The 12,922-nt window shown below is 38.1% G+C and overlaps 1 protein-coding gene across 3 annotated transcripts in view; it reads right to left on the bottom strand.

Moving 5' to 3' along the window:
- The window catches only part of LOC131369248 (glucocorticoid receptor-like), a 48,630-nt gene that overhangs the window by 17,170 nt on the left and 18,538 nt on the right, over positions 1-12,922 (bottom strand). For 2 of the 3 annotated variants that reach the window (XM_058415774.1, XM_058415773.1), the window contains exons 3-4: positions 2,249-2,415; positions 259-285 (exon numbers count right to left, since the gene is read on the bottom strand). In XM_058415774.1, coding sequence (XP_058271757.1) covers positions 259-285; positions 2,249-2,415 — 194 coding nt within the window. The remainder of the gene's footprint in view (positions 1-258; positions 286-2,248; positions 2,416-12,922) is intronic. The other variant, XM_058415775.1, reaches the window with a different exon arrangement.

Consider the following 12,922-nt stretch of genomic DNA (forward strand, 5'->3'; position numbering starts at 1 on the left):
CCTTTCATACCCGCCTGAGCAAGAGAGCAGTTAATAATAATAAACCTGCGCATGTTTACAACCCGCTCCAACTCTAAATCAAATTTTGGTTCATTTAGTCACTGATATGAAATCATCAAGATCAATAAAAGGTGAGTGATGGTGAGGAAATTTCAGCAGACATGCATCCTGAACCAGCACAGCGCATGTTAAGATGTTATCTGAAGCTCGGCGGGGTTTCAGGAGGGTTAAAGCGTTATTAAAGGTAAGTTTATTTACCGTGTGTGTTTTGCCGTGCTCTCCATCCTTCACCATTGCCAGAGCAACCATAGGGAGAAAAACAAAAATAACAGATATACAATATACACCTGAATGTAGTGCACATTCTCCTGACACATGGGCTGCAGTTACAGTGAGAGTGAAGACGAGCTCATGGGGAAAATCACACCAGTTGTGTTGATTTATTCAATTTATATCTGTTATTTTTGTCATGGAAATTTTTTGGTGTTAAAGCGTTTCATTCACAAGCAGCTTCAGATCTTTGATATAATGTAATCTACACAAGCACGATGTTCATGAAATGAAAATCGGAATGAATGAAGGAGCTTTAAAGTCATGCACGCTGTTCACACCCATGTGCTTCTCATTAAAGAAACTTCTCCTGCTCCTGATAAGAGCCGCCGCTCCGTTCCGCCTCAGTGGGATGTTTTTAATAGATCAGCGGTACATGTCACTCCACTACCTGTCTGACCTGAGCTTCATCAACACACACCCAAACACACACCTTCTTCACCAGGGAAATGTGACCCGCAGCAAAGCTTCTCTTACAGAAGACTGAGCAATCTCACAGATGCAGAGATAAAAAACTGAGCAGAAAAATAACATAAACGTTTGAAGCAGATCGTGTTTATATTTTTAACATCGTCTTCTCGTTCAAAGACAAAAGGTTAATTCAGCACTTTTTAGGAAAGGCTTAATAAACGCTTCTAACTGCATCCATCTGACCAGCAAAACAACCTCAGGGTTCAGGTTTTCTCAAAAAAAAGAACAAATGTTGAATGTTTTGCTCAGAGACAAAAATCTGCTCCATGTGCTGAGTGGTGAAGATCATCAACCTCTCAAAAACTATTTAACATGCAGAACCCGACACGAGGCGTGGGCGAGGACGACTCAGATGTTCCTTTACACCTGAAATATCCTTCAGATTTACTCCAAACAGTCAGGAAGCTACTGAAGAAAAACCACTTCGGTCATTTGACTTATGAACTAACAGGACTGAAGATGAAGATGGATGGAAGGCAGGGAAATAAACATGGACATGGATTACTAGAACCTGTGACTGCTTTATTACAGTGTTAGGATTCAGTCTATAGAAATATTCAGTATAAATATTAACACAGCCCTGATCATGATGAAATGTTAGAATGATGAAAGTCATTCTAAAGATCAAGTGAGAAATGTATCCTCGTGTCGATTTTCACTTCAGAAGACTTTTATAAACATGTCGGTTTTTCTTGCATGCTGTCGAACTTTTCCAAGCCAGAAGAAGACGGTCGTGGTTACAGGAAATTAGCAGTTCGAACTGATCTGCGGTGCTCCGTCTCTGCATATAAATCGGAGAACTAACCAACAAACTCCACCTACAACCGACTTCAAGAAACTAAAGATATTTAGACACAATTTAAAGCCTCAATTTCTCTCAAGTATAAACACTCAGAGTTTCTAACATGAGATGTGTGGTTTAAATGTTCAGTCTTTCAGCATTAATCCATAATAATAATAATAATAATAATTTCAGCTAACAATTCTTAAATAATATTTATGATTGAACTGTTCAGTCAGATTACAGTAGCATCACCTGAGTCTTTGGATAACCAGGTTAAGTTGTCTTTATTCGTCACATATACATTACTACACAGTGAAATTTTTTCTTTGCATATCCCATCCTTGGGGGTTGGGTCAGAGCACAAGGTCAGCCGTGTTAAGTCGCCCCTGGAGCAGACTGGGTTGTGTGCCTTGCTCAAGGGCCCAACGTTGGCAGCTCGGCGGTACTGGGGCTTGAACCCCGATCTTCCCAGAGACTTAACCACTTGAGCTACCACCACACCAGGTTTTGTGTGTGTGTGTGTGTGTGTGAATGAATTTATCTCAGATAACTTTGTCATGTCTAAACCGTCTGAAAGACAATATTACATATAATGGGAAAAAAACCATAAACATAACAAATATTCCAAATATACTGTGTGTGGCCCGTTATATCTCTGCTCACCTTCTACAGCTCTTTTGAAGAAAACTTTGCAGCTCCCGCAGGTCAGAACGCCGTAGTGGCACCCTGACGCCTCGTCCGAACACACCAGGCAGATCTTACTGTTTGGGCCTTTGGGTCGAGCCGAACCAGACGAGCTCGAAGCGGCGGCATCCGGCCTCAGCACCGCACTGCAAAAAGCGACAACACAACGTGAGGCTCAAAACAAAACAAACTTCACAGTGTCACAATAGAGAAAAAAAATCTTTTATTTTTATTATGCCTTCACTGGTTGAATTTATGGCACTTCAAAAACTACACAAACAACAACATACCGGAAGCTGTTTCTGTGATATTTAATTGTATAATTAATATCTATGTGTTTTTGTGTAGTTTGCTGCTTTTGTGGCTAGTTCATTCTTATAAAAGAGATTTAACCTCAATGAGTTTCTCTCCTGGTTAAATAAAGCTTACTAACTAGCTATCCCTTGCAACAAAGAGGTGAAGAAGTAGGAGGAAAGGCAACATTCTGTAGGTTAAAGTCAGATTCTAAGAAAAGAAAGTAGGACAGAAGAACGGTCAGAGAAACTGAGGGGAAAAACCTGGAACTGGCTCACCGCACCGATCTGTTCCTCAACACAAGAAACGAGAAGAAATGAGACTCAGCCATTTACTAGTTTAATATCTGGTTAATATTTTCACTGGATTTACAGTTTGTTAGAGTTTTCGCATTTGGCTGAAAACAAACAGGACAAGTCTTTGATTTTTAACTGTAATGGACAGAATCCCTAATAAACACAGTAACTAAAATCAGTGGTAGCTCATGTGGTTAAGGCTCTGGGTTGTTAACTGGGGTTTAAGCCCCAGCACCAGCAAACTCCACTGTTGGGCAACTGAGCAAGGCCCCCCCGCCACCCGCTCCAGGGGTACTTTATCACAGCTGCCCCCACGCTCTGACCACAACTTCCTCATCTGGACGTGAAGAAAAGAATTCCACTGTGCTGTAATGTGTGTGTGGCGATCATAAAGGCTTTGTGTCCCCAGTTCTTTTTCTTCAGCTTCTAACTGATGTTAAATATATACAGAATTTGTCTAATGCCAGTAGAACAGTCATAGAATTTATTCCACATTAAAGAACTTATTCCACATTAATGTCTCCATTCACCAGGACAGAAAACGAGAGCACGAGGTGAAGAGCCTCGGATTCATATGACTGAATAATCAAAACCTTCTACTCATTGTACATCATTATTAAACTCTGGAGTGAATAACACACACACACGCACACACACACACACACACACAATATCATGGAGAAGCACTTGAATCACACAAGCCTAAGAGTACCTTTATAATTCGTAGGGTTTTTTGAGCTAAAAACGCTGATTAAAGTGTTTGTGGTCATTTTCATGAAAAATACAGACTAGCAACATAAAAACAAGGCCAGAAATCTGATGTAAATTCGAGCACAAGGTTTCCTCTTTAACATCAGCCAAGGCTGCGGCTCGCGGCGTCACTCACACTGTCCATGTCCCATATACTGTATACTCTTATTAACTGTGTGAAGTAACAGCAGTGTTGAGTTACTCTGGTTCATCTGGACAGAGATTTGTTCACAGCCTCCAAAAATGACTCATGGATGGATTTGGAGTCGAATGTGCACAAGAACAGCTGCAGATCAAATCCCCAATGCCATCGTTTCCCTTTTCCACTTCCTGTCAATACACAACTGTGTGCATGAGTTTCTGCAGAGCAAAAAGCAAGCACAGGAAACAAACCTGAGCATTTCTTTTATTTATTTACCTCACTGGTGTGTCCTTGAGCATTATAATATCATCATGCATATCAGATGAATTAATGAACAGTTCAATAACATGACAAACTCAGAGACAGAGCTACTGTCTCTGTCTCCTAAACCCATTTCCTGTTATTCAGCCGGTTCTGGAGAGGCAGCACAGGAAGAAATACGTCTAAAGGTTACGTGACCTGAGCTGTCACTCTGAGTTATTTCTATTCAAAATTTTTGAGTGTGTATTCATTTAAGATCAGAGTTTAAAAAGGGGAGGAAAAAACATACATGTAAACACACACACACACAAGAATTGTTTTAGTTTAGTAAAATGGCTCTGTGAATTAAAAGACTTGAATGGTTATGTCCCTAGAGATTCTGGTTATTATTGGACACACACACACACACACACACCACGAGGAAGCAGTTCAATGACCTCAGCAGTCTATACATCAGTGCTGCCTGACCACACAACTCACACAGTCGTGTAATCTCACGCTTCTAAAAACATGATGTGAAACTCTGAAGAGAAAAACTTCTTCTTGAGAAATATTAAGATAAAGGAGTATTTCCCTGTGCTCTGAGCTCTTTTTCTCCTCGAATCTGTCCTCCTTCCTCCATCTGAGTTTAGAACGATCCAGTCAGACTGTGCTGTGCCCACTCCCTGAATCAGCCAATCACATTCATAAGGTCAAGCGCGTCACAGGATTATCGGATTCACCGACCCAGACACGGCACCTCTCCCACACACAGTGCCTTGGCAGAACCTCAGGAAGATTACAGTCCTGAGGGAAAGCTGTCACGCTAGCAGAGCTGGCTCTGCTCTCCATCTCTATCTTAATCTAATACACTGATATCACATACCACCAAAAACGTCAAAATGTACAAATCCGGATCACCTTGTTCACACCTTCAAGGATTCTTCCAGGTCAAATCAGCATGTGTCTGACACAAACTGAAACTTTTCATTTTCCTAACAAATCATCAAATCACGTAGCAGGAGAAAGAGCAAGAGCAGGTCAGAACCTGTTGCTCTAAATCAGTCCCTCCAGGATTTGACAGAGATTACATGAAATCAAGTATACTGTGAAGTAACGCAGATTTTCCACAGACTCAACCCGTCACTATGCAAAGTCCTTTAATATTCATGTACATAGGGATAAAATAGTAACTTTAATTTCAACTCTATCAGTTTTTTTTACACTTCTGTAAAGCTGCTTTGAGACAACGTCTGTTGAACTGAATTGAATTGAATTGAGTTGAGGCGTGTGAACATGAGCACAGCATCGTAGAAAGTCATTACATACGGTATGGGTCTCATGGGGAGGAGAATAGCAGAATCCTAATAAGAAAGAATCTTAATATCTAAAAGGCTCAGCAAAATGAAGCCGCAGTAATCAGAAAAAATCTCGGAGGACTGTGGAAAATGTCATGTCATGATGTTAGTGTCAGAATCATTAAACACAACCGCTTTTACCTCATACCATCAGACCGGAGACGCTTCCAAGCCAACAGGAGACGGTGAAGGAGCTCCATTTGTACATTTAATCTCAGCTCAGTAGCAAACTAGGTTTAGTTAAGAATTAACAGGATTATGTTACTCCGTTAGCAAACATGTTAACATTCTCACCGAGAAGCTGTTTATCAGCAAGTCTTTAACTAGTTAACTCTTTTTAATCATGGTATAATCATCAGACATCCTGAACTTTGTCATACACGATAGCTGGGAGCATGGAGACTCGAGTAGCTTGAGTTTCTCTGCAGTATAAAGATTCTGGGAAACGAACAACAGTCTGATTCCTAAATAAAATTTTTAGGTCGAGCAGGACAGTAGGTTGCTAGGATACTCGGGTCTTTCTGAACGGACAAAAAAAGTCGTGGAATCAGACAATCCAGACAATAAGGACCTCCATGTTCTCTGGCTCTGTGGAGAGTTGTAGTGACCACACTCAGGGATGTTCTGAATGCAACCAGGCTGTAATTTAATTTCACATATGATTCAAGACGTTGGTTACCTCCAGCAGCTTAACATTAATTAGAAGAAAAAAACCATTTCTTCCACCATCTCCACCTCCTCTGCGAGCTGTGCTGCGGTTCGTCTCTTCAACCAACAAAGAACGTCCAGTAATCTCACTAAAACGGACCACAAAACCCTGCATGAACATCGTGTACAATGATGACATCACATCATCTTAAAAAGCTTATTAAGTAAAAACTGAACACAACTTTCAGACTTGCCTTAAACTTGTCACGTCAACAAACTTTCTCTAAATGTGTCTATTAAAGAGCTCTAGTTTTTCTGCTCTTCACTACATTATACATAGCATATATATGTTATTATACATTTTCTATCTTAAAGAAGGTGAAGTGTTGAGAACGTTTCCATAGAAACAACTAATTGCCATGTCGGAGGAGATGAACAGCTCCGGGCAGAATCTCCGAGTCTTCATCTTATAAAGATCTTCGTTCTGTCCAGACGTGAATGGACTATAAAAAAAAGTCCATTAGTGTTCGTTTTTTGCCCTAATGTTTAGTTACAGCTGAAACGACCACTCTGACACAGCTATACACGATACTGGATCACAATATGCTGATTATTTTATTTTACACACATTTGGCAGACACCCAATACACACGTTATCTCATTCTATACAACTGAGGGTTAAGGGCCTTGCTTAAGGGCCCAGCAGTGGCAGCTTGGTGGATTCAAATTCACAACCTCCTGATCAGTAATCCAACACCTTAACCACTAAACTACCACATCCTTATGTTTTTAAAAGCAGGAATCTGTGGTTACATCATATCGAGTATTATGTGTCAGACAGATTTTTTGTCATTTAAGCGATTAATTAATTAACTAACCACAAAGAACATCCTTTCTAACCATCTTTACGGATCTCACTCTTTCACTCTCTTCTCTGAAAGCTGGGATCATGGACCAAACTTTTCTATATCCAGGCACTTGATGCACGAATCAGATTAAAACATGGGAGGACTCATGATCAGAAGGTTATGAGTTCAAATCCCTCGACAGCTCAGGAGCTGATAAAATCCAAAAGAATACGTGGAGATTAGTGAGATTAAGGTTAGATAGATAGATAGATAGATAGATAGATAGATAGATAAATTAATACTAGTGTTTAAGGGTACAAAATATAACAAAAATATAATAAAATAAAGTATAAAAAATACTAAATACTAGAGTTTAAGGGTATAAAATATAACAAATAAAATAAAATATAACAAAAAATACTAAATACTAGAGTTTAAGGGTATAAAATATAACAAATAAAATAAAATATAACAAAAAAATACTAAATACTAGAGTTTAAGGGTACAAAATATAACAAATAAAATATTATAAAATAAAATATAAAAAAATACTAAATACTAGAGTTTAAGGGTACAAAATATAACAAAAAATATATAATAAAATAAAATATAACAAAAAAAATTAAATACTAGAGTTTAAGGGTACAAAATATAACAAAAATATATCAAATAAAATATAACAAAAAATACTAAATACTAGAGTTTAAGGGTACAAAATATAACACAAATATAACAAATAAAATATAATTAAATAAAATATAACAAGAAAATACTAAATACTAGAAATTTAAAGGTATAAGAGATAATAAGTAATAGTTAAAATAAGGCTGTGGTATGAAAGGAATAAAACACTCGCACAGTTTGTGCGATTATACAAAAATAATCCACTTCGGGGTGAAAACGGCCCTCGGATTTGCATCGGCCCGTATCCATGGATTATTTTGATCTAACAGTGTGTTATTTCTTACATAACTCACAGCAGATCAACACATCTCAGCAAAAACCCCACAAGCTTCCTGAGCTTAAAGAGTCTGAGAGACTCATTTACACAGCAAGAAGACACAAGCTGAGTCTGTGACCGTCTCACACATGAGACAAGATATGATTCTAGACTCTGCAGATTTACATAAAGAAGAGCAGCACAGGACTGAAGAGCTGATCACACTGCAGGACGGAGCTCACTGACGCACAGTAACAAGACTCAGAGAAAATGTTTTCCTTCACACTGCTACGGGGCAGAAATAAAAGATTTCGGAGAAAAACAGATTAGATTAGAACCCGACATGTTCTCAGTGCTAAAATAGATAAATGGCACGAGGACCTGTGAACATTGTGCCATTTTCCTCTTTCTTTCATGCGATTACCCTTCAGTTAACACATTACTACTGATGAAGACACACTGTCTGTGGCAGGAGAGTAAATTAGCTTAAGGGAATACTGATCTCTTCTTCCTTCTGTTTCCGGGTTGTGTCTCTTCTGGAATGGGAATAATTTCATGTTCGGTTTATTAATTTATTAAACACAAACACACTATTGTGTATTTTCAGAAGGTTGTACTGTAGGTATGACAGATGAATGATTTATAATCCCACTCTCTGGTGTTTATAATGATTTATAATTCCACTCTCTGTGTTTAAAATGATTTAGAATCCCACTCTCTGTGTTTATAATGATTTATAATCCCACTCTCTGTGTTTATAATGATTTATAATCCCACTCTGTGTTTATAATGATTTATAATCCCACTCTCTGTGTTTATAATGATTTATAATCCCACTTTCTGGTGTTTATAATGATTTATAATCCCACTCTGTGTTTATAATGATTTATAATCCCACTCTCTGTGTTTATAATGATTTATAATCCCACTTTCTGGTGTTTATAATGATTTATAATCCCACTCTGTGTTTATAATGATTTATAATCCCACTCTCTGTGTTTATAATGATTTAGAATCCCACTCTCTGTGTTTATAATGATTTAGAATCCCACTCTCTGTGTTTATAATGATTTAGAATCCCACTCTCTGTGTTTATAATGATTTATAATCCCACTCTCTGTGTTTATAATGATTTATAATCCCACTCTCTGTGTTTATAATGATTTAGAATCCCACTCTCTGGTGTTTATAATGATTTAGAATCCCACTCTCTGTGTTTATAATGATTTAGAATCCCACTCTCTGTGTTTATAATGATTTATAATCCCACTCTCTGTTTATAATGATTTATAATCCCACTCTCTGTTTATAATGATTTATAATCCCACTTTCTGGTGTTTATAATGATTTATAATCCCACTTTCTGGTGTTTATAATGATTTATAATCCCACTCTCTGTGTTTATAATGATTTATAATCCCACTCTCTGTGTTTATAATGATTTATAATCCCACTCTGTGTTTATAATGATTTAGAATCCCACTCTGTGTTTATAATGATTTATAATCCCACTCTGTGTTTATAATGATTTATAATCCCACTCTCTGTGTTTATAATGATTTATAATCCCACTCTCTGCGTTTATAATGATTTATAATCCCACTCTCTGTGTTTATAATGATTTATAATCCCACTCTCTGTGTTTATAATGATTTATAATCCCACTCTCTGTGTTTATAATGATTTATAATCCCACTCTCTGGTGTTTATAATGATTTAGAATCCCACTCTCTGTGTTTATAATGATTTAGAATCCCACTCTCTGTGTTTATAATGATTTAGAATCCCACTCTCTGTGTTTATAATGATTTATAATCCCACTCTCTGTGTTATAATGATTTATAATCCCACTCTCTGTGTTTATAATGATTTATAATCCCACTCTGTGTTTATAATGATTTATAATCCCACTCTCTGTGTTTATAATGATTTAGAATCCCACTCTCTGTGTTTATAATGATTTATAATCCCACTCTCTGGTGTTTATAATGATTTATAATCCCACTCTCTGTGTTTATAATGATTTATAATCCCACTCTCTGGTGTTTATAATGATTTATAATCCCACTCTCTGTGTTTATAATGATTTAGAATCCCACTCTCTGTGTTTATAATGATTTAGAATCCCACTCTGTGTTTATAATGATTTATAATCCCACTCTCTGTGTTTATAATAATTTATATTCACACTCTCCGGTGTTTATAATGATTTATAATCCCACTCTCTGTGTTTATAATGATTTAGAATCCCACTCTCTGTGTTTATAATGATTTAGAATCCCACTCTGTGTTTATAATGATTTATAATCCCACTCTCTGTGTTTATAATAATTTATATTCACACTCTCCGGTGTTTATAATGATTTATAACCCCACCCTCCGGTGTTTATAATCATTTATAATCCCACTCCCTGGTGTTTATGGTAATTCACACTCTCTGGGGTCACCCAAATGAGGATGGGTTCCCTTCTGAGTCTGGTTCCTCTCAAGGTTTCTTCCTCAAACCATCTAAGATGATCCACCTTGCTACAATCACCCTAGGCTTGCTGATTAGGGATTAGGGGTTAATACAAATAATTTGAAATATAAGTCTTATGTTAAGCTTGAGCTTTTTTGTCTAATATAAATATTGAGCTTTTGCATTATATTTCCTATGTTCTGTAAAGCTGCTTTCAGACAATGTCCTTTGTTAAAAACACTACACAAATAAAACTGAATAGAAGACGCAGTTTACATCTCAGTGTACAACTCTACGCTCTCTGACACAGAGTGACCTTCTCTCCTGTTTCACACCTTCAGATTTCACCATCTTCATGTCCAGCTTTTATTTATAACTAATATTAGATTTACATACATAAAATATATGAAATATCTCAGATGAAATATCAACACCTGTCAAATTTGTGAATTGCAGCTGAAATAGAAATACAGAACTGAAGTGTGTTTTATTTATGTATTTATTTATTATTTATTTATTAGTATAATTAGCATACATACACTGCCACAGATGGCACAAACGATAGCGAGGTCTTAGCAGAAATATTTTATCATAAATATTTTTTATGATGTTTACACCCAGAGCTGATATTTAGCTTAATTTGACATTTCTGAGGAAGAATTTTTAACCTGATCACTTTAAAAAAAAGTCATATAAAATCTCTGTAAATGACTGAATACACACACACTGTATACACACACTGTATACACACACACTGTATATACACACTGTATACACACACACTGTACACATACACACTGTACACACACACTGTACTCACACACACTGTACACACACACTGTACTCACACACACTGTACTCACACACACTGTATACACACACACTGTACACACACACTGTACTCACACACACTGTACACACACACTGTACACACACACTGTACTCACACACACTGTACACACACACTGTATACACACACTGTACTCACACACACTGTACTCACACACACTGTACTCACACACACTGTACACATACACACTGTACTCACACACACTGTACACACACACTGTACACACACACTGTACTCACACACACTGTATACACACACTGTATACACACACACTGTACTCACACACACTGTACTCACACACACTGTACACACACACTGTACACACACACTGTACTCACACACACTGTACACACACACTGTATACACACACTGTATACACACACTGTATACACACACACTGTACTCACACACACTGTACACACACTGTATACACACACTGTATACACACACTGTATACACACACTGTACTCACACACACTGTACACACACACACTGTACTCACACACACTGTACACACACACACTGTACTCACACACACTGTACTCACACACACTGTACACACACACTGTACTCACACACACTGTACACACACACACTGTACTCACACACACTGTACACACACACTGTACTCACACACACTGTACACACACACACTGTACTCACACACTGTACTCACACACACTGTACACACACTGTACACACACACACACACTGTACACACACACTGTACACACACTGTACTCACACACTGTACACACACACTGTACACACACACACACACACACTGTACACACACACAATGAACACACACACACTGTACATACACACTGTACTCACACACTGTACACACACACTGTACACACACACTGTATACACACACTGTATACACACACACTGTACTCACACACACTGTACACACACTGTATACACACACTGTATACACACACTGTATACACACACTGTACTCACACACACTGTACACACACACACTGTACTCACACACACTGTACTCACACACACTGTATACACACACACTGTACACACACACTGTACTCACACACACTGTACACACACACTGTATACACACACTGTACTCACACACACTGTACTCACACACACTGTACACATACACACTGTACTCACACACACTGTACACACACACTGTACTCACACACACTGTACACACACACTGTATACACACACTGTATACACACACACTGTACTCACACACACTGTACTCACACACACTGTACACACACACTGTACTCACACACACTGTACTCACACACACTGTACACACACACTGTATACACACACTGTATACACACACTGTACTCACACACACTGTACACACACACACTGTACTCACACACACTGTACTCACACACACTGTACACACACACTGTACTCACACACACTGTACACACACACACTGTACTCACACACTGTACTCACACACTGTACTCACACACACTGTACACACACACTGTACTCACACACTGTACTCACACACACTGTACACACACACTGTACACACACACTGTACACACACACTGTACACACACTGTACTCACACACTGTACACACACACTGTACACACACACACACACTGTACACACACACAATGAACACACACACACTGTACATACACACTGTACTCACACACTGTACACACACACTGTACACACACACTGTATGCACACACTGTACTCACACACTGTACACATGCAGTGTATACACACACTGTATACACACACTGTACATACACACTGTATATACACACTGTACACACACACACACACACACACTGTATATACACACTGTATATA

This window comes from Hemibagrus wyckioides, linkage group LG18, assembly GCF_019097595.1.
Source record: "Hemibagrus wyckioides isolate EC202008001 linkage group LG18, SWU_Hwy_1.0, whole genome shotgun sequence".
Classification (NCBI taxonomy): Eukaryota; Metazoa; Chordata; class Actinopteri; order Siluriformes; family Bagridae; genus Hemibagrus; species Hemibagrus wyckioides.